Source organism: Erinaceus europaeus, chromosome 3 (assembly GCF_950295315.1).
Source record: "Erinaceus europaeus chromosome 3, mEriEur2.1, whole genome shotgun sequence".
NCBI lineage: Eukaryota > Metazoa > Chordata > Mammalia > Eulipotyphla > Erinaceidae > Erinaceus > Erinaceus europaeus.
In genome coordinates this window covers 131697895-131721257 of record NC_080164.1, presented here as the reverse complement: position 1 = coordinate 131721257, position 23363 = coordinate 131697895, and the positions used below count along the sequence as shown (strand labels likewise).

The 23363-nt window shown below is 41.7% G+C and overlaps 1 protein-coding gene across 9 annotated transcripts in view; it reads left to right on the top strand.

Annotated features, from left to right (window-relative positions):
• Positions 1-23363, top strand: part of TMEM150C (transmembrane protein 150C) — an 83266-nt gene that overhangs the window by 41473 nt on the left and 18430 nt on the right. For 7 of the 9 annotated variants that reach the window (XM_060187937.1, XM_007518490.3, XM_060187935.1 and 4 more), the window contains 4 exons: positions 17142-17231; positions 18901-18954; positions 19059-19091; positions 19757-19824. In XM_060187937.1, the coding sequence (XP_060043920.1) occupies positions 17152-17231; positions 18901-18954; positions 19059-19091; positions 19757-19824 (235 nt within the window). In that variant the 5' untranslated portion in view covers positions 17142-17151. Of the gene's footprint in view, positions 1-11949; positions 12010-15366; positions 15441-17141; positions 17232-18900; positions 18955-19058; positions 19092-19756; positions 19825-23363 lie in introns of all 9 variants that reach the window. The other 2 variants (XM_060187938.1, XM_060187939.1) reach the window with 2 other exon arrangements.

Sequence of the window (23363 nt, the reverse complement as noted above, 5' to 3'; positions counted from 1 at the left end):
AAGGTCGATCCAATGCATCCCATTTTGGGAACTATTCAGATTAGCTAAACTGATGCAAGACAGGCCCTATAATATAATAGTAATGTATTTGATTCTGAAATAAATGACTTACTCTCTGAAGTAAAAAAGGAAAAATATCTGAGGGGTTAGGGAGATAGCTCACCATTTGGTTGCCTGAGGCCCCCAGAGGGCCCAGGTTTTATCCTCAGTACAGTCATATATTAGAGTTGATAAAAAGCTGAGATATGGAAGACAACAAGATAATTCACCAGGTAGGGCATCTGCCTTATAGTGCATGAGATACAGGGTTGGAGCCCCAGCATCACATGGTAAGTACAATAGTACCAGGGGAGGCTCTTATGTTATTTCTGCTTTTTCTCTGTCTCTCTCTTAAAAATGTTGGCCTGGGAGCAGTAAAGGTACAAGGTCACAACTGCTGAAATAGAAAAAAAAAAACTACCTGAGATATGGGCAATATTTTTAAAAAAACAAACAAACAAAAAAACCCACTTCTTGCTTTGGGTTGGATGGTTAGGGAAAAAATCGTCCTAGGTTCACTGGAACAGGAATTGGTTCCAGAAGAATTATGATTATCAACAGAAGACCCTCAGCCAACAGTTAACAGTATAATCATGCTGATTATATTGTCTTTACTAGCAGAAGATAGGATTTAGAAAGTTTATCATAAGAATTAAAAGCAAAGCCATTTAAATGTAATTAATTAGAGCAACATCTATGTACCACACTTAATTGAGGCTTTCGTAAATAGTGAGTGTAATAAAGGATAATAGAGTGTAGTAGAATGTAGCAGGCCTGGCTTGGGCTCAAGCATTTGCTAGCTGTGTGATTCTGTCTGAAATGTTAATGCTCTGTAAGCCTTTGTATTCTCATTTGCAAAATAACAGTGATAATCGTCTTCTCACTTACGGAATTGGTGTGAAGACTTAGTAAGGGAATTCATGTGAAGTATTTGGTGGAAAATTGGGCATAAAATATATTAACTGCTGCCAATATTTATCTCATCAACATCCTTGTTATTGCTTCTATTATCACAATTTTTGTGGGAAGGACAGGGTGACTCTCAGGGCTTAGTGTTATAACATTGCCCACTGTACATAGCAGGCCAGTTTAGCAGATGGGCTCTAGCAGTGTTGTTAGAAGACGCTGTTGTTTAGGTTTCCTCTAGATTTAAACATAGTTGCCCTTGTCTCCTAAGCCATGACCCTTAAATATATTCCTGTACTTTCTGGAACAAGTTCTCTTTCCTTCATCTAAAAAGTGCAGTTTACAACTTTGCTCCACTACCTGCTACACCTGGCCTGGGACTAGAAAAGTTCTGGAACCCAGGGTGATTGACTGGGGCTGAAAACATCATGTTTGATCCCCACTGAGCAGATGGCTGGGTCCTCAGTGATATGTGGCCTGACCTACTTCCTGATCCTTGCAGGAAGGACTGGCAGGCCGAAGTGAAGTCATGACCTCCCTTTGATTAAGGATTTGTTTTGTGGGAGCTATGCAAAACCAGACTGATGTCTCCCTACAACTTGTCTGGGTATCTTTAAAAATTATTTAAAAATTTTTATGTGCTTTTTTTTATTCATTGGCTAGAGAGAGTAATAAAGAGGGAAGAGGGAGACAGAGAAGAAAGAGAGACATATGTAGCACTGTTTGACCACTCATGAAGCTTCCTGAAGCTCCTCCACCCCTGCAGGTGGGAAATGAGGGGCTTGAACATGGGTCCTTATGCATGGTAACATGTGCACTGAACCAAGTGTGCCACCACTTGGCCCCCAGTATGGGTGTCTTTTTAAAACTGCAATTAGACGCTATTAAGCATTTATCTTCCTGAAAGAAAAGACTGAGTATCTCCTTATCTTAACAATAAAAAACAAAGAATAGAATGTTACCTTATAATTAAAGAGTTTTATTCTAACCTTTTTCTTTATCAGTGAGTTTTCATACATCTTTATCTCCTGCTCACTCTCCTCTCCCCATCTTTAATTAGGTTTTTCTGGTTTGTGACCACTGAAGTAGAATTTGCAATAATGCAGTCCCTCTTGTTGTTATTACTCAATCTCAGTATTGATTGAATCCCCAGAATATAGTTTCATTTATATACCTCTTCTAAAAGAAAATCTATGATTTCCATCAGTGTAAATCTTTTACCAAGCCCACCCTAATTCTGCTTAGAGACTCAACACTTTGCTCAGTAGAATAAGTTACAGGGTTTCTCATCGTAAAGATGTGTGCTACAGGACCTGTCTCAGCTGTTTTCAAGAGAGAACTGCCTCCACATTCTTCCTGTTTTTACCTCCCACCGCTGAAGTATTTCTTGGATGCATTGTTTCAGTGTCCCAGCTGCACTGCTTTGGTTCAGAATACCAGTGTCCTCAAGGGTATGGCATTAGCTTCCTGTTCCCTAGTAGCATAGCCATCCTCCTTAGAGGCTAAAATAGCATATGCATGAGGCCCTAGCTTGAGCTGGAGCACTACTTGGGAGCATCATGGACACCAGTAGTGGAGTTCCATGAATGGTGGGGTAGTACTATGATTATCTCCTTTCTTTACTTCCTTTCTCCCTGGGGAGAAATAATAATAATTGGAATGGGGAGGCTGCTCAGCCATATCATGTGTGAGTGAGCCTCTTGGTTCATTCCCCAAAACCACACAAAGAAAGGTGTGGGGGTGGGGGGAGAAAGGAGAGAAAGAAATCTTTGAAATAAGTAAGAGAGATTCATATTCTAATCATGTTTCTGTGGCTTTGTTCAAGCTGTCCCTGTCCCCAGAAGGCCCTTCTACTGTTGTCTGGTTAATTCTTTTAATATAATTAGAAATACCTTTTCGAGTAATCTCTTCTTTGCTTTTTCCTTTCTGGAATTATATGCACCTTACTGTAGACTTGATAGAGCTTGTTTATACTATGGAAACTACATTGCATTTATGATTATTTAAATTGTGTCTTCCTGCTTTTGTAGGGTCCTTGAGGGTAGAAATCTTTGCCTTCTTCATAGTTGTACCTTTTCCACTACCAAATACAATACTGCACTCAGGGGAGACTCTTGGGAAATACTTGTTGAATGAATGAAAATACAGTCTCCCAAGAGGGAAAAACAGAATAAAAAGACAACTACGGGGATTGGGTGGTAGTGCAGCAGGCTAAGCTCACATGGTGCAAAGCGCAAGGACCAGAGTAAGGATCCCAGTTTGAGCCCCTGGCTCCCCACCTGCAGGGGAGTCGCTTCACAGGCGGTGAAGCAGGTCTGCAGGTGTCTATCTTTCTCTCCCCCTTTCTGTCTTCCCCTCCTCTCTCCATTTCTCTCTGTCCTATCCTACAATGACGACATCAATAACAACAACAAGGAAAACAACAAGGGCAACAAAAGGGAATAATAATAAAATTTTAAAAGACAATTACTTGGATTTTTTCTGAAGGAACTAGAGAAAGCTGGAAGTAGGTTGTTTACAATTTAAGAAAGTAGGCTTTACATTGACAGCTAGAGGATGAAGTGCAGGGACTCCCCAGACACACTTCTCTTTTTTCATGAATAGATAATATCTAATAAAATGTACAGTAAGTATCTTTGGAGAAAAGAACTATTTAATTTTTTTTTGCCTCCAGAGTTATTGCTGGGACTTGGTGCCCGCATTACTGCATTATGAATCCACTGTTTCTGGAGGCTATTTTTTCCCTTTTGTTGCACTTGCTGTTTATCATTGTTGTGGTTATTATTATTGTTGTTGTTGATGATGTCGTTGTTGGATAGGACAAAAGAAATCGAGAGAGGAGGGGAAGACAGAGGGGCAGAGAAAGATAGACACCTGCAGACCTGCTTCACCACTTGTGAAGCGACCCCCTGCAGGTAGGGATGCCAGGGGCTTGAACTGGGATCCTTACTCTGGTCCTTGTGCTTTGTGCCATGTGTGCTTAACCCGCTGCGCCACCGACCAGCCCCCAAAAAGAACTAAATATTTCTGCTGCAAAAAAAAGTAAAAAAATAATGTGGTATTTCTGAGATAACCCGAATTTTTGCAACCCAATTGGTTACATTTTCATTAGTTGTGATTTTCTAAGGTAGATGACTTTCACCATCCCTGCTCTTTCCTTTCTTTTATAATCACATAGAACTCTTCAGGACCATACTATAGGCTATCTGATTCCTCTTGGAGAAGTAGATTGATTTCATGCTATCTTAGCCAGACTGCTTTTGTACCCCAAATAAACTAAACTGACCTGCATCTTTGTAAATCTATCATTTAACTCAGCAGATAAAATCATGAGTGCTACTGACTCAGCAGATAAAATCATGAGTGCTACTGATTTCTGGACTCTCTTCTATGAGACTTTTTTAAAAAAGATTTTATTTATTTATTTATTCATGAAGAATGAGAGAGAGAGAGAGAGAGAGAGAGAGAGGACCAGACATCACTCTGATTCTGGTACATGTCCTGCCAGGGATTGAACTCAAGACCTCATACTTGAGAGTTCATGCTTTATCCACTGCACCACCTCCCAGACCACCTGTGAGGTTTTATTAAACCTTTCTCCCACCAAGTCAAGAACCACTTCAAAACTCTTCAATGTTGTGATCTCCCAGTGTTATTGTGTTGTTTATTTCCTCTTGATCAAGTGAGGATTTCAGGCTTGCTCTCCATTCCTAACAAGAGTGAACACTCAGACAGAAAATTGTGAGTAGAGGGTATGGGGTGGCTGTCTTTCCTCAGCCTCCTTGCTTGTTTTTTTCTACCTCCAACGTTTTAATTTTTGTTATAAGATTTGTGAGATAGATAGATAGACAGACAGACAGACAGAAAGGAAACCAGAGCATCACTGACAGATGCAGTGCCACAGATCAAATTCAGAACTTCATGTTTGTATATCCAGTGCTCTATCCACGATACTACCTTTCAGGCTGCATCTTTTTATTATTATTTTTTATTGCCAGCAAGGTTATTGCTAGGGCTTGGTGCCAGCACTATGAGTCTGTCACTCCCAGTGGCCATTTTCTCCCCTTATTCTCCCTTCCTCCTTCCTTCTTTCCTTCTTTGCTTCCTTCCTTCCTTTCTGCCTGCCTGCCTTCCTTCCTTCCTTCCTCCTTTCTATTTTACTGGATAAAACAAGAGAAATTGAGAGGGGATGGGGAGGTGGAGAGGGAAAGATAGATACCTGCAGACCTGCTTCACTATTCATGAAGTTTCCCACCCCCCCCCTGCATGTGGGGAGCGGGGGCTCGAATCCAGGCCTGGAACATAGAAACTGCACACTCAATTAGGTGTGCCGCCACCAGCTCTTTTGCCTGTCCTCTTAGCATGCTTGTGAGCAGGTGTTGGAACTCTGTGAGCTGGATTTCCTGGCTTAACAATAGTCACCTTTCTTGGTGATTATCCTAATATTACCCTTAGATTTGCGTGCACACCCTTATTTATACCTTATAACCTTCCAAGTGCTTAAAACTAACATGAAGAGGCACCATATGTGGAAATGAGGGACTGTGGAAGTTAGAGAAGGTCAATTATTGATGTAATCTGCTCCAGATTGTTCTCTGTGCAGGCTGCTAAATGAGTTGAGGAACTAAGCTAGGTCATCTTTCACAAAGTGTATGGAAGGCTCACCTACTGTGTGAGAGCAGGCATCAGGCAGTCAGCTGCACTATTCAAGGCTGTGGTTTCATTGGTTCTTTTCGTGATGGAATGGTAGTACGAGTTCTGGGGGCTGGGTTCTGAATTGCTGATTAGTTCTTCTGACTATAGAGAGGGTGCATGATGATGCTTGACATTTTCTAGTGCTGGTCTGATTCTCTGCTCTGGTCTATTTCATGTGTTTTCATCCTTCCAAAGAAGTTATCAGCATAATTTCTGAGAGACTTTTGAAAGAATTTTATACAAGGTCATACTCTGTGTTACCGGGAGAATATGAATGAAAAGCCATCCTACATTCTCTCTTAGGCTGAATTTTTAAACAGTCACCAATATGCTGGAATAAATCTGTAGTTCAGTATAGTGCTTTCTGAACTACATAGGCTAGGCAGCAGTGACAGAAAGACAACTATTTGATTTGATTTGATAGGCACAGAAATTGAGAGGGGAAAGGGAGATAGAGAAAGGGAGAGAGAAAGAGATACCTGCGGCACTGCTTCAACGCTAATGAAACTAACCTCCTGCAGGTGGGGATGAGGAGCTTGAACTAGGCAAGGCAGCTGTTTACAAGGACTGGAGATGGCTCAGACTTATTATGTGAAGCTCTGAGTTTGATCCCTGGCACCACATGAGAGCTGCAAGAGGAACTCCACAGTGGTTGACTGGTATATTGCTTCTTGATGTCTCTCTTTTTTCATACTTAAAGAAAAATAAAGAAAAAAGAAAAATAAAGAAAAAATTTGATCTGGGGAGGTGGCTCAGTAGTAATATGCATGCATGAAATCTTAGCACCATCTCTGACACCACATTAAAATATTAAAAAGACTACTGTTTGTAATAATAGACTTTCAGTTATGGAGTGTTTGCCATGTATTTATCAAAAGCTTTATACATGTTAGCCCCCTTATTCCTCGTGGTAACCCTAGGAAGATAGGTACTATTATGACCTTCTTTTATAAACAAGAAAATCATAACTGAGGGAGATTACACAATTTTGATAGCACTACCTAGTGATTAAATGGCAGAGCCTGAATTTGAAACCAGAGACGTCAGATCTAGGACATATACTTGTAGTTCCAATTTTCTTTTGCTTTCCCACGGTGTTGGAGAGTGGACAAGCTCACTGTTGATACAGCACATCCACTGAGCCGTTGCCAGTTAGTTGGATTAAGATTAAGTTCAGTGTTTGTGATTTGCTGATTCTGTGCATAGCTGAGCATTTTTAAACATTAGACACATGAGTTTCTATTGGATTTCCTTCTCAGATCTCCATTTCTTAAACTGGCTGTACCTCTCTGTCCTATAAGGGATTACTTATTTGCTCTGGTTTGTTTCATGTTTGGCCATTTCTCTTTGTTGAACCAGTTCTGAGGTGTTAGTGTCAGAGCCAGCATCATGAGATGGGTTGTTTCCTTTGGCACTTGGTGCTATGGCTTTGGGCTAGACAGGTTGTTGCAATGCTATTTAAAAGCTGTGGATGGGGGATTTTTGGACAAAAAGTCTTATTTTTCAGTTAGCTTTTGGTCAGACAGTGTCGCATGCTTTACATTGGTTTGTTCTAACCCTCCCCCCCCCCGCCCCCATGCAAATGCCCGTCGAGGCAAGTAGCCCCCCAGAGGCAAGAAATGTTTTTTTTTAAGCTGATAAAGTTTAGTTTGTGCCAGTTTCTTTTTTAAAAAATGCCTGTACGATATAGGTTTCTGTTCACCCTACACCCTTGATACTGTAGCCATTTAGTTAAAAAGAAAAGGGGGAATTGTCGCATGCTTTACATTGGTTTGTTCTAACCCTCCCCCGCCAAGAGAATTGGATCAGTCCAGTTAATTTTGCAGGCCCGCTTGGCCCCACCCCAAGGAACCCCGAGAGAGGGTTCCTGAGTTCGAGAGTGAGAGAGGGCCAGAGAGTGCCAGAGTTGGAGAGTTCCTGAGTTGGAGAGGAAGAGAGAGAGGGCCAGAGAGTTCTAGAGTTGGAGAGTTCCTGAGTTCGAGAGTAAGAGGGAGTGCTTGTGCCACCGCAAAGAGACAGTGGAGTTCTGTTTGGTGATTAGTTTGCCTTAGTTTATGAATCGTTGTTCCTGAATAAAGAAATACAGCTTCCCTGCCCAGCCGTTGTCTCCGCATCTCTGTTACCCGCCAGTGAAGCTAGACCCGCCCGGCCAGAGCCTTCCAAAATTTTAACAACAAATGGCTCCCACGTGGACCTGACCTGCGCATCTCTCAGATAAGTAAAGACAATTTGGCTACCTATGCACTATGGCCTTCTCTTCTGCTTGTGAAGAGATCTCCAAAAGCCTCTGCTCTTTCTTCACGAGACTATTTTGCTGTTTCTGGAACATTTATCTCTGGACCACTCTGTGGTTTCCACTCGCTCGGGCGAACTCAGAACAGCCAGTGGGCGGGAGGAGAGGCGTGGAGCAGCTGTTTCCACCTGGTTAAACAGCCAGCCAGCCGGCTGCGCCCAGACAACCCCGCGCACTGCACCCGCAGCCCCGCAGCCCCGCAGCCCGCAGTAGGCTGACGCCAGCACGCAGGAGCCCGATGCCACCACGCAGGAGCCCGATACCACCATGCTGGAGCCCGACGCCAACACACAGGAGCCCGACACCAACACACAGGAGCCCGATGTCAACATGCAGGAGCCCGATGCCACCACGCAGGAGCCCAATGCCAGCACGCAGGCCAGCCCACAGGAGCCGGCTCTCCACCGCGTGGCGCAGGGCACTGGACGCGAGATCCCTCCATGCTGCTCGGCCTCTGCGATCAGGGCAGCAGACATGGCAGGGCCATGGGGTAGCGCCACGGCGGCCTATCATGACCGCCACCCCTGGGCACCTAGGCTCATGCCTTCTACAAAGATGGCCTGCCTGCCCTCTTTCTATGAATTCTGGAACCATCCCGGGCCTCCCGGACCCCCGGGCTCCCTGCCGAAACTGGGCACACGAGATCTCCAGCCGCCGGTCCGGTCTGAAGGCAGACAAGCTAGAGTACGCAGAGATTTGTGCAGAGATCGCAACCTGCAATTCCTAAAAGTGAAGCTGCGCGGGAAGCCACCTCCGGATGGTGAGCCCCCCCCCCCCAACAACTAAGACAGTACAGATTTAAATTCGTGTTTAAAATGACATGTCTTCGTAACAAAGGTTTCTCTCCTTGTGTATTAATGACCATGTTTATGTGTATGTTTAAAGTTTGGTAAACAGTAGCTTTAAGGCTAAATTCTTACTAGTCAAAGTTAAATGAAAAAGGTTTTCAACGTAATTCTCATAAAGATAAAAATTAACTTACATTTAAAGTCTGAGGTAAAAATTAGTTAACAATCAATATATTTTAACTAAGTTGGTCTAAACAAAAGGTTAAATAGACTTGTTGATATGTAAAACTCTCCATTACCTTCTCTATTAGAAATGATAGATCGCACAATGGCTATGCTAATTATTCTCATGCCTGAGGTTTCCTCTCCGGCCCACACCTAGGGTGTGTCTCCATCTTGAATGGGTGTAACAAAAGGTTAAAAGACGTTGTTGATATGTAAAAGTCTCAAATTCCTTCTCTATTAGAAACGTTAGATCGTGCAGTAGATATGCTAATAACAAGTTTTGTTTCATAGTAAGTAAGTTGCAGCCAGCTGCCTGTGGGACTCTAGGCCGTCCCCGCCCCCATGCAAATGCCCGTCGAGGCAAGTAGCCCCCCAGAGGCAAGGAACCCCGAGAGAGGGTTCCTGAGTTCGAGAGTGCCAGAGTTCCTGAGTTCCTGAGTTTGAGAGTTTCAGCGTTTCAGAGTAAGAGAGAGTGCCAGAGAGACAGAGTTCCTGGGTTCCTGAGTTCCAGAGTAAGAGACGGTTCCTGAGTTCGAGAGTAAGGGAGAGTGCTTGTGCCGCCGCAAAGAGACAGCGGAGTTTTGTTTGGTGATTAGTTTGTCTTAGTTTATGAATCGTTGTTCCTGAATAAAGAAATACAGCTTCCCTGCCCAGCCGTTGTCTCCGCATCTCTGTTACCCGCCGTGAAGCAAACCAGGCCGGCAAGAGCCTCCGAAATATTAACAACAAGACAGCTTTATAGGTTTCTCTGTGGGTTTTTTTTTTTTTTTTTTTTGCTTTGGTAAATGAAAGCACACAAAATAATTGCATATGGTAAAGCATCTAAAAGAGATCCTCCGGAATTGCTGAATTAAGCATGTTGGGTGTAATCACCTTCTTGTCATCTATACACTAAAACCAGTAATGGTACCCAGACACTTTACACCTCCCAGAATGTGAGTATTCATTTGATTCTAGAGCTATAAAATACAACTTTTTTTTCCCTAGAGCACTGCTCAGCTCCGGCATATGGTGGTGCTGGGGATGAACCTAGGAGCTCAGGTCTCTTGGGCTTGGAAGTCATTTGCATAGCCATTGTGCTATCTCCCCATCCCAATATAATTGGTTTTTAAATGAAGTGTGTGTGTGTGTGTGTGTGTGTGTGTGTGTATCTGTAAAAGATTGGTCATGCAAGCTGGGAGTATGGATCAACATATCCACACCCATGTTCAGTGAAGAAGCAATTACAGAAGCCAAACCTTCTACCTTCTGCACCCCACAATGTCCCTGGGTCCATGCTTCCAGAGGGTTAAAGAATAGAAAAGCTATCAGGGGAGGGAATGAGATATGGAGTTCCAGTGGCGGGAATTGTGTGGAATTGTACCCCTTATCCTATGGTCTTGTCAGTATTTCCATTTTATTTATTTATTTTTTTTAAATTTTTTTATATTTATTTATTCCCTTTTGTTGCCCTTGTTGTTTTATTGTTGTAGTTATTATTGTTGTTGTCGTTGTTGAATAGGACAGAGAGAAATGGAGAGAGGAGGGGAAGACAGAGAGGGGAGAGAAAGATAGACACCTGCAGACCTGCTTCACCGCTTGTGAAGCGACTCCCCTACAGGTGGGGAGCCGGGGTTCGAACCGGGATCCTTATGCCGGTCCTTGTGCTTTGCGCCACCTGCGCTTAACCCGCTGCGCTACAGCCCGACTCCCAGTATTTCCATTTTATAAATAAAAACTTAAAAAAAATATATATTGGTCATGGCCAGTAAGAAGTCATTCTCTGGCCTTAATTATTCCACATACTTAGTGAAACCATCTAGTCTCTTGGAACTCTTGGGTATTGTCTGATTCACCAGAACAGGATTCTGTTAAATTGTGATCACCTAAGAATTTGTATGTACATATCAAGAAGCTCATGGGCAGAGTGGCTTTGAGATTTTTGGTAGGAAAGAATGTGTGGTATCAGAGGAGATATTTGGACCGCAGTTAACAGACTACCTAGACGTGTTAGCTAGAGTAAAAAGAAACCCAGCAATGTCAGAAAATTAAGTTTATTTTTATCTTATGTAATGGTCCATGGTGGAAGCTCAGCATGCTTCTTAATTCTGGTGATCCCAGATCACAGATCTTTCATATTTGCCCATGAAAGACAGAGGAAGTAACTTCAGATTCCCAGAAACTTGAGAAAAAGAAAAGTCATAGCCATTGTTACAATCCCAGTCATTGTGGGTGACTCGTTACTCTTTCCTGCTCCATTTTAGCTGGCCCTATAAGCAGAATGAAAAATTGCTGTGGCAGGTAACTCATTTTCTGATAAATTGCAAAATGAGAAAGAAATAACTGTAGACTCCAAACATCCATTGCAGTGGAATGTACTTAGTATTTATTGAAAATCAGGTGTCTAGTGATAAGCAATGCAGTCAGTGCTTATCACTAGACAGTGCCCTCCAATAAGCTCTGTGAGGGAGGTGTTATTATTTCTACTTGACTGGTGAAGAAACTGAGGCACAGTGAAGACTTAAGAACCAGAGTCATTTGGGCTGGGCTGTGGAACACCTGGTTAAGCGCACATAATACTATGTACAAGGACCCGGCTTGGAGCCTCCACTCCCCACCTGCAGCAGAGACATTTCAGGTCTATAGGTGTCTTTCTTTCTTTCTCCCTCTCTATCTCCCCCTCCCCTCTCAGTTTCTCACTATCCTATGGAATAAAATAGAAAACAACCAAAAAAAAAAAAACCACAACACAAAGGAACCAGAGTCTCAACACAACTGTGACATTGTGACAAAGCTAGGAAAGCAAACTGGGAAGCTGACTCATCAACTATAGCTACCTCTCTCTCACTACTACCCTAGTTGGTACAAAATCATAATCCACAACAAGCAAATCCTTTCCAGCCCCAGAATATATTGTGTTTACTTATGTGACACTTCATTGTTATTATAATGAACTGAGAGTGGTTTCTCACTAATAAAGTCTTAAAGCTGTCCCATCCAGTTGCCTTCCTTTTGCATTTGTAGAGTGAAGAGCTATCCTGTCCCCTGATAGAGCAGAAACTGTGTTTTTAAGGATTGTCATTGGTAAGGATGTGCTAAATTCCTTGACTTAAGCACCTGTATAGTTTGGAATCTGATGACAAAAGTGTGACTATGATCTCAGCTTTACTAAGATCCATTTTTTGAATCAAAATAATCAAAGTCTAAGGTACTGAGCTGGTGTGGACCTAAAGCAGCATTTGATATGCTTCCAGAAATCACTCATTTTCAAGTGGCAGGTATTCCCTTGGGTGTGTGTTTCTAAAGAAACAAAAATGTCAGTGGCAAGAGTCACACAAACCTTTTGGTACAGTGTATTCCCCTCACCCCAGGAAGATTGAGCTCTTGGGGATACTGGTCCCGGAGGGGGCAGGGAGCACACCTGGGTTTCCAACCACAGATGCTACGCTACATCCAAGAGTCCCCACTCTATAGTGTCATTCCTGCCACAGCTTAGAGGGAAGCAAGTGGAGCTCACTTCTATGTTGGGGATGATGTTTATTAACAAAAAAAAAAAAAAAAGAAAAGAAAAGAACAAGTGATAGAACTATACAGAGCTAGCAGTATTGGCTTTCTGGGAGGGTTTGACCATCTGGTTAACAGCTTTGCAAATCATTTGGGTAAATGATATCATTTGGAGAAGAGTATTTAAAACCACATCTAAATGCCAGAGCCCTTCAAGAAGGCTTATGCAATTCTGGCTCTTTCTCTCATTTTGTCAGAAACTCATTAAATGACAATATTCCAAACATTGTTTATCATTTGAGATAGGGGAACAATTGTCCTGAAGGGTTTTTTTTCTGCTGGCATATTATTGGAAGATTGATATTAATGGAGTGAACATTATACAAAATAAGAAACTGTAATTCAGAATGCAAACATAAGATGATCTTGGGAGTGTGGAGTATTATGCCCCTCCCCTTCTTTCCTTAAAGAGCAAGGAAACATGCATCTCCTAGTTGGTATGTTCTATGTCGATACAGCTCAGGTAAAGGGTAGAACTTGTAATACCTAAAGAAACATGTACCTACCTGCAGGGGGGCCACTTCACAAGTAGTCAAATGGATCTACAGATGTCTATCTTTCTTTCCCTCTATCTCCCCCTTCTCTCTCAATTTCCCCCATTTTGTTGCCCTTGTTGTTTTTGTTGTTATTGTTGTTGCCAGATAGGACAGAAAGAAATCAAGAGAGGAGGGGAAAATGGGGGTGAGGTGGGGGAGAAAGACACCTGCAGACTTGCTGCACCCCTTGTGAAGTGACTCCTCCCTGCAGGTGGGGAGCTGGAGACTCGAACCAGTATCCTTACACCAGTCCTTGTGCTTTGCACCATGTACGCTTAACCCGCTGCGCACTACCTGGCCCCGTTTCAACTTTTTAATTTTCACATAATATTGAAGCAGAGCTAGTCTACTAGATCTGTCAGTTATTCTTTACAGAGTAACTTCCAGTCAAATAGAGGAATTGGTCTAGCTAGAACAGTTCAGAGAGAGCAAACCAGCCTCCTCTAGCACAGTGTATCCAGATGTTAGTGTTAACATTTCTGCTACAGATTTTTGGTCACATCATTAGCTGGTTAGGGGATGAAGGATAAAATATTGTTTTAGAAGAATAAAAGAATATGAAAGTCTCATTTTTTTTGGTTAATACTGTCTCACCAAGGAGTGAGAAACAAGTAAAAGGATGAAGGTAGAAAAGCCAAAAATTAGCCCTGGAGGTGTCACGGTGGGTAAGCGTTGGACTTTCAAGTATGGAGTCCTAAGTTATTGAACTTGGCATCACATTGCATATGTCAGAGTGCTGATTTTGTTCTCTCTTCTCTTTCATAAGTAAATAAATTTTCAAGGAGGAGTTTTAGAATTCTTATTAGTTTTCTTCACTATTTCTCTGCATCCGGATTTCAGGTATCTATTGCTTAAAGTGCATGCCATGTTTGTGTATTTGGCAGTCAGTTTTTTTTACCATACAATAATAAATTAGCATTAGTACTTATCCATCAATATATTATAAAAGTAGTTATTAGGCCTAAGCTATGGGATTAACAGTTCTGGGCACACGGAAGCTTTGATACTGCAAAGATGTAATATATGAATGTAGAGTTAACCTTCCAGGTGCTGCCATCATATAGCCCTCAGTGTTTGATGTCTTCCTTTTTCTTTTTTTAATTAATATTTATTTACTTATTTTTATGTAACATATTTTATTAGTGATTTAATATTGATTTGCAAAACTGTATAACAGTAAGGATATAATTCCATACAGTTCCCACCACCAGAGTTCTGTGTCTCCATCCCCTCCATTGGAAACTGCAGTTGTTCTTCCAAGGTCACTGATAAGGGCTAGTTGTATGATTATCTACCTATATTGATGTATATACTTTTACAATTTTTTAATGATCCTGCCTTTACTTCTTTTCTAAGTCAACTATTTGTTTGTTTGTTTATTTATTTATGAAGGAGGAAGGGAGAGAGAACCAGGGCATCCCTGTGACACACGTGGTGCTTGGAGTTGAACATAGAACTTCATACCTGAAAAGTCCAACACTTTATACAGTGTTCTACCTTTGGGACTATTCGTCCTCTCTTCTAATCCAACAATCTCCACATAGTAAAATGAGGAAATTGTATTACAGATTTAATACCATTTTAACTTTATTATATTTTTAACTGTTCATATAATTTCATGTGTAATGTACAGATTTAATTAACTGACCCACATCCTTGGATTCAGTTTTTGGCAACACTTAAGGTTCAGATCTCTGTCTCCTAACTTGTTCCAGTGTAACCATCTTGGCTGTGCTCATCCTGCGTGAGCTTTCTACTTCAGGGGCAGATCTGGAATCATCGTGAACATGCTCAACCAACATCCCTATTTTCTGTAATCCCTCTTTTAGCTGCTGATGGTATTATCTTTGTTAGCATAATTAATAGACTTATTATGGGCCTGCAGTTTTTTGGACATAAATGGACAAAAGTCATAATGTGTATGCTTACAGTGTTCATCACTTTTGCACATAAACTGGATTGCTACCTGCCACTGGTTTATACAATGGCTTTGATGTATTGCGTGAACTGTTAGAGCTAAGCATCTGTATTCATTAGACTTCCGTTCAATATTTCCACCACTCAGTAGGGTACCTGACACAGGCAGGATGTGAATTAGTGTCCGCAGGAGGTGGGTGGCACAGTGGCTAGAATGTTGAAGTTAAAAGCATGAGGTCCTGAGTTCAGTTCCCATTATGGCATGTGCCAGAGTGCTGCTTGTTCACACACACACCCCCACTAGTCAATAAATGAATAAAATACTTAAGAATAGGGTTGGATTACTGCTTGAAACTGACTCCACTGTCTATCAACTCTTTGATTTTGTAATTTATGCAATACCTGTACCCAGATTTGCATACAGATTGCAGCATGAATGCTCAAAGACATTATTGGATCCTCTATCTCCCAGTCTGAAAGAACTGCCTAGTCTGGCAGGTCAGTTCCTCAGATGTTGCAGGTTACAGTATAAAGGGAAGACCATGTTTTTGCCTGATCTTAACACTTGGCACATACAGAAAAGTCCTCACACATACGGGCACATCCCCTACAGGTACTCAGAAATATGTTCATGTTTGTTTAAACCAAATAAGTGAGTTTTTGCAGTACTGTCTTCACAGAGCTGCTTTTTATCACATTGTACTCATCTTGATCTGACTCCACTGTCTATCAACTCTTTGATTTTGTAATTTATGCAATACCTCTACCCAGATTTGCATACAGATTGCAGTATGAATGCTCAAAGACATTATTGGATCGTCTATCTCCCAGTCTGAAAGAACTGCCTAATCTGGCAGTTCTCCTGTAGGTCCTGTAGCTCCTGTAGTAGTATTCATTGTGGTTTTTTTTCTTTGAATAGGTGGTTTAGTTTTTTGGGGACTTTGTGTTTTTGCCTTAAAGGTTGCTGGTATTCAGTATCTCAGAAAGATTGTGTCTGCTGGTATTAGGCACAGAAGTGATAATTACTTCTTTCTGTTTATACTAGTAATTTTTCATAGACACCTCTGATGCTTCTGGCTTTCACTTAATTTTTGTGGGAGTTTTTTTTTGTGTGTGTGTCATATATTTTTGCTTTAATGGAGAATATCCAAATTGCCTGGTGTCTACATTTCTTTTGATTTCAGTTATTGGAACTAATTTAAAATCATACATAGTGGGTGGATGCTGGTAGTAGCGCACAGGGTTAAGCACAAATAGTGCGAAGCACAAGGACCAGCTTAAGAATCCCGGTTCGAGTCCCTGGCTCTCCACCTGCAGGGAAGTCACTTCACAGATGGTGAAGCAGGTCTGCAGGTGTCTGTCGTTCTCTTCCCCGCTCTGTCTTCCCCTTCTCTCTCAATTTCTCTCTGTCCTATCCAACAAAAGCAGCAGTAACAACAATAATAATAACAGCAACAACAACAATGGAAAAAATATGGCCGCCAGGAGCCATGGATTCCTAGTGTAGACACTCGAGCCCCAGCAATAACCCTGGAAGGCAAACAAAAAATCACACAGTGCAATCTCCTGAGGCTTTAATAGCACACCAGAAGATGTTCAGATTTGCACTGCTAATTTTTTTAGTGACCATTCGTTTCTAACACTCTTGTCTGGCAGATTGTAGGCATATATCCATGCCAGGTTTGTAGGCCACTGAGTCTGAAAATGCTAAGAATGTCACCAAAAGTAGGTGGGCTGCGGAGATAGGGTAATGGCTTTGCAAAAGCAAACAAAAACGTCAGTGCCTGAGGTTCTGAGAGACCAGGTTGAATCCCCAGCACCACCATAAGCCAAAGCTGAGCAGTGTTCTGGTTTAAAAATTAATAGTAATAGTAAATAGGTGGGAGTATGCCTTTGGTCGTTAGCCTTTCCCTTGAAAGACTTCATCTAAACTCTTTTATCCTGTCTCCTTTTAAATACATTAATACTTATCTAAGTGTCTTTTTCAACAATGTTCCAACTGTTCTCTGCTGAGCCACAAGGATTTTGAAGCTGATGCTTGATCACAAGTAGCCATGTTACCTGCTCAGATGATTTCTCATGCATGCAGCCAGCAGTGACTGTCCTGATTGAAATAGTAATTTCTGTACTTTTTTTGTTATTTGTTAAAGTAAACTTCCTTTTTGTCTTAGTCATTAATAACTTCCCATTTTATTTCAGTGGTGCAGGAATGGATGGGAAGAAATGCAGCGTGTGGATGTTTTTACCTCTTGTCTTTACTTTGTTTACTTCAGCTGGATTATGGATAGTGTGAGTATTCTCTGATTTAAATGGTTAAGATCTTGGGTGTGATGCCAATAAGAATGTAAAAATTGATGACACATAGCATTATCTATCTGAATGTACTTTATTCATTTGCCCCTAGGGTTATTGCTGGGGCTCGGTGCGTGCACTTCAATCCACTGCTCCTGGAGGCCATTTTTTCCCTTTTGTTGCCCATCAGTGTTGTAGTTACTATTATTGTTGTCGTTGTTGTTGGATAGAACAGAAATTGAGAGAGATGGGGAAGACAGAGAGGGGGAGAGAAACCACCCAGCCCCCCTGAATGTACTTTATAAAAAACGTAAAATCGGGAGTCTGGCAGTAGTGTAGCGGGTTAAGCACACGTGGCGCGAAGCGCAGGGACCTGTGTAAGGATCCCTGTTCGAGCCCCCGGCTCCCCACCTGCAGGGGAGTCGCTTCATAGGCGGTGAAGCAGGTCTGCAGGTGTCTTATCTTTCTCTCCCCTTGTCCATCTTGTCTTCCTCTCCTTTCTCCATTTCTCTCTGTCCTATCTAACAACGACGACATCAATAACAACAAATAAATAATTTTTAAAAACCCATAAAATTGTACTTACTAATTTAGCCTTGCTAGCATTCGAATTCTCTTCCCTTTTTCTGAAGTAAATAATAAGGGTAATAAGTTATGCAAAACAGAGAGTGAAGCTTATATTTTTATTTTGTGTTCCTGATTTCCTCTTACAATGTGTACCCTATAGACTATAGTATGGCTTCGTTAATACAAGATTTGTTAATTTGACACTAACAGGCTAAGGATCCTACTCTCTTTCCAGTTCATAATGTGTGTGTTTGCTTAAATGGATCATAAAACTTTCCTGTACTTTCTTGTTCACTTTTTTATTTCAAGTATTATTTTTTAAATGCATATATTTACTTATTGGATAGAGATAGAGAAATTAAGAGGGAATGGGGAGATAGGAAGAGAAAAAGAGAGACACTGCCATACTGCTTCACCAAACCTGAAACTTCCCCTCTGTAGGTGGGGGCCAGTGGCTTGAACCTTGATCTTTGTGCACTGTCATATATGTACTCTTATCAGGTGTTCCTGTCTGTCTGGTCTTTTTATTTCAAATGTTATTCACATCTAGAAAATTATTTTCGTTCTTGCAGTTTATTAATAGTGGTAAATATACATCCTGAGAATTATGAAATTCTAATTTAAGTTTTCTCAAAGTTGTGGGGTTTTATTTCATTGTTTTTCCAGTTACTAGGTAATACTTGCAATGTTTGCCATTAACTTGATGTCTTAATGACATTTGCGCTTCAAAGAGCTAAAGTGCTATAGAAAAACTGAATTTTCCCACTTGGCAAAAAAAATGAATATAGGGTCAACAAAATAGCTCATTTGGACAGTGTGCTTACTTTGCCATGTATACCACCCAGGTCTGAATTTGACTCCCTTACACTAGAGGAATATCCAGTGCTGTGGTTTCTTCCCTTTTCTCCCTTTATCTCTGTCTCTCTCTCTCTCCCTCTCTTTCTGTCTGAAAATGTTAGCCTGGAGTAGTAAAGTCCTGGTGACAATAAAAACAAAAGAATCTGATTTAATGTAGCTATCAATCTAATGAGACTAAGAATTGTAATTCTGTTTTTGAAAATGTCCTTGTTTTATAAACTTTATTGTTTTTTCTTCTTAGATACTTTATAGCTGTGGAAGATGACAAGATTTTCCCATTAAATTCAGCTGAAAGGTAGTGTTTATTTCTGGGTAGCTCATTGTTCACCAGTAAACTTCATAAACCATCACAAGTGACCGTGCTTTAACATCAATATCTATTTATCTTTTGTTATTCAGGAAACCTGGTGTCAAGCATGCACCATATATAAGGTAAGTTGATAATTCTCTTCTGTTATCTTAGGGAGGGGGTCTTAGCTCTGACTACTCTGACAACAGAAATTTACTTCTCCCAACTGTGCAGGCTGCAAGTCCAAGATCAGGGTGTTAAGAATTGGGTTTTGGTGAGCTTGTAGACTGCTGTCTTCTCACTGTATCTCCAAATGGTGATGAGAGGAAGAGAGAGATCTTTTTTTTTAAGTTTATTTATTTATTCCCTTTTGTTGCCCTTGTTGTTTTATTGTTGTAGTTATTGATATCATTGTTGTTGGATAGGACAGAGAGAAATGGAGAGAGGAGGGGCAGACAGAGAGGGGGAGAGAGACAGACACCTGCAGACCTGCTTCACCACCTGTGAAGCAACTCTCCTGCAGGTGGGGAGCAAGGGGCTTGAACCGGGATCCTTACACCAGTCCTTGTGCTTTGCGCCATGTGCACTTAATCTGCTGTGCTACTGCCTGACTCCTGAGAGATCTTTTTAAGGGCATTAATCCCCTTCCTGAAAGTGCCACACCCATGGCCTAATGACCTCCCAAAGGCTCCACATTCTAATACCAATACCATTTCAACATGTGAATTTTGAGGAAACACAATTGTCTAAATGCAGAAAATTATAGAATTTAACATAGTAATTAAAAAGATAAAATATCTTATTTCAGTATTGCAGGTGATGACCCTCCTGCCAGCTGTGTGTTTAGTCAAGTTATGAACATGGCAGCATTTCTAGGTAAGAAGAATATAACGAATGCTGTATGTGCTCTGGTATGTTTTTTTTTGTTTGTTTTTCTTTTTGAAATTCACCCAAAGCATAATGGCTCAGTTGGTAATTTGGTGTCACATCATGTCTGTTTTTCATTTTGAAGGTATTACTTTATTCACATATTTACCTTGATTACTTTATACTTTCTCCTCCCCCCCTTTTACTACCTTTGTCATTACAGTGTATTCTTAACTTTATTTCTTTTGTTGCATGAAATAGTGTATTTCATATGCCATAAAATTCTCCATGATAATATAATAGTGTGCGGTGTATTTGTTTTTAAAAGAATGCCTTCACTACTCTGCTACTCTATCACTGGCAAAGATGAAAAAATCCATAGACTCTGTGATAAATATTGGTATGTGTACATCTTGTCTTTAAACCCAGAGGTCAGCATCAGAATTAGGGTAATGTGTCTCCTCTGCATATCAAAATGGCAAATAGAAATGTAGGGTACAGAAAAATAAATAAATAAAAAGGGACTGTGTGTAGGATGTGTTATGTGCAGGAGGATCTGGGTTCATGGTCCCAGGCCTCTGTGGGGGCGGACGGGGGTGGGGGGGGATGGATGATGACAAGCTTATTTAACAGTGGAGTAGTGCTGCAGGTATCTCTCCATCTCTCCTCAGTCAAATAAGAAGGAAGGAAAGGCAAAAAGGAAGGAAGGAAGGAAGGAAGGAAGGAAGGAAGGAAGGAAGGAAGGAAGGAAGAAGGAAAGGAGGAAGGAAGGAAAGCAGGCCATTTTTTCTATGAGTGTATCCTCTCAGCTAGCCTGGCAACCAGTCATGCTCTCTCTCCTTCTTTAGGTCTGCTATGTACACCACCTCCAAGGTCAGGCTACCCTAGTCTACCTTTGCTGGCATGATATAGGGGATGGGCCAGTGACAGGTGAAGTTGTTAATAGGGCTTTTCTGAAAATGGTTCTTTTCAGTGTGAGGTTTTCACTCCTTCTAAGATGAAAATAAGATTTACAGGAGAGTTATTAACACCTTGATATAGTTTCTTATGTCCCTGTGATAGGTGTCTGTACACTACTCACACCACCAAGCCAAGTCGCTCTTCATCATCCTGTACTGGATACCGGACACCCTCTGTGCCCTGTCTCCTCCTAGTCCAGAATTCTTTGCTTTGCTGTAATATACCCCACCCAGTCAGGATTCACCCTGTGTTGCTCTTTTCTTGCTTTGCTGCTTAAGTACCACCTATAAGTGAGATCATCGTTCTCCTTCTGGCTTACTTTACTTAACGATTCCTTCAAGTTCCATCCAAAGTCTAGAGGCCCCTTAGAACACTAGAAATTGGGGAGTTGGGTGTAGCACAGCGGGTTAAGCACATGTGGTGCAAAGCACAAAGGCTAGCACAAGGATCCCGGTTCAAGCCCCCGGCTCCCCACCTGCAGGGGAGCTGCTTCACAAGTGGTAAAGCAGGTCTGCAGGTGTCTATCTCGCCCTCTCTGTCTTCCCCTCCTCTCTCCATTTCTCTCTGCCCTATCCAACAACAACAACAAAAATAATAACTACAACAAGGGCAACAAAAGGGAAAATAAATAAATAAATATTAACAAAATTTCAAAAAAAGAACACTAGAAATTGATCTGCTCTATGACCCAGCAGTACTTCCTTTAGGATTTTATCCAAATAACTCTACCTTTGTTTCCAAAACACTGCTCAGCTCTGACTTATGGTGGTGCAGGGGATTCAACATGGTATCTCTAAATCTCAGGTATGAAAATCTGTTGTGTAAACCACTGTGCTATCTCTCCCTGGTCCTACTCTTCATATATATTTAATTATTTATTTTCCTTTTTTTGTTGTCCTTGCTGTTTTTATCATTGTTGTGGTTATTATTACTGTTGTTACTGATGATGTTGTTGCCAGATAGGACAGAGAGAAATGGAGAAAGGAGGGGAAGATAGAGAGGGGGAGAGAAAGACACCTACAGACCTGCTTCACCACTTGTGAAGGGACCCCCCTGCAGGTGGGGAGCTGGGGGCTCAAACTGGGATCCTTAACGCTGGTCCTTGAGTTTTGTACCATGTGTGCTTAACCCACTGCACTACCTCCTATATTTTAATTTAAAAAATGTTTGTTTATTTAGTCCCAGGTTCATTCCCTGGCACCAGTATATGCTATAGCTGAGGAAATTAATAAAAATAACTTAATAAAGATTATTTAACAAGAGAGAGTCAGACAGACCAAAGAGCTACAACCAGAGCCCATATGCAGTACTGAGGATCAAATCCAGGACCTTAGACATGCGAGCTAGTAGCTCTACCCACTGAGCCACCTCCCTGACTGCCCTACTCATTCTTAGCACATTCTATTTAGCATTTGCTCTAAGAGAGGGGAAGGGAAGACTTAGACAACTCAGTGGGCTGGCAGAGAAGTAGTTGGTTCAACAGGCAGCAGAGGCAGAACCATAGCTGAATCAGAAGACTCAAAACATGAGAAACTGAAGGGCCTCTCTTGAACCTGTGAGGTATCTTCTCTGCAGTTTATGAGATTCCTCCCTGGATCTGACACTATTTGGGTCAAAGCCTTTAGGCAACCTTGCCCGGAGCTTAGTCCGTCTGCTAGAGCAAGAAAAGTCTGAAAGGTACAGGCTGCTGTGCTTATGTTAAAAGACGAGGAAAGAAGCCCTGATCCTGGTACCAGGATCCCGGGTACTGCTGAATCTTTAAAGAGGCTCTTCTCTTCATACCCTTGGCAGGCAGGTTTTTCATGTCTCAGATCTTCACAAGTTCCGAGAAAGGTATATTTATTAATAGAAGACCAGTGGTCATGCGGACACCAGTCATGTTCTGCCTGAGACCTGCCAGCAGCTTTATACTTTCATACTTTCTTCTCTCTCCTTTTTTTTCTGTTTCTTCTCCAGAGCATTGCTCAGCTCTCCAGCTCTGGCAAAATGTGGTGCAGGGAGATTGAATCTGGGGCGTCTGATTCTCAGGCACGAAATGTCTTTTTGCATAACCCTTGTGCTATCTCCCCCAGCTTGCTCTTTTCTTTTATCCTTTACTACACTCTGGTGAAGAAAAGCCCATCAGCATATTCACAGCAAAGCAAAAATGGCTGCTTTGGAGACATTGACATATAATAGAACACGAAACCCAAGGTGATTTGCAGGGGCAAGTGCCCCTCTTCTTACACCCAGAGCCTGCAATCTACCACCTTCTCCTTTGATCATTCCCCCCCAGGGCTTAATTAATGACACCCTTTTCTATTCTGAACACAGCATTAAGTGCTTTGCAAATACCTCCTCATTTCATCACAAGCCTCAGGGGATTGCCCTTATAAAAAACTGTCAAGAGCTGACTATCCTCCATTTGGGCTTCAAAGAAACCAGCAGAGCTGGAAACACAGAAAAAAGACATTCCTGGGGCTGGGTAGTAGCGCACCTAGTTGAGCGCACACGTTACATTGCGCAAGGACCCGAGTTCAAGCCCCCAGTCCCCACCTGCATGAGGAAAGCTTCAGCTGGGCTTCAGGTGTCTATCTCTCACCCTCTCT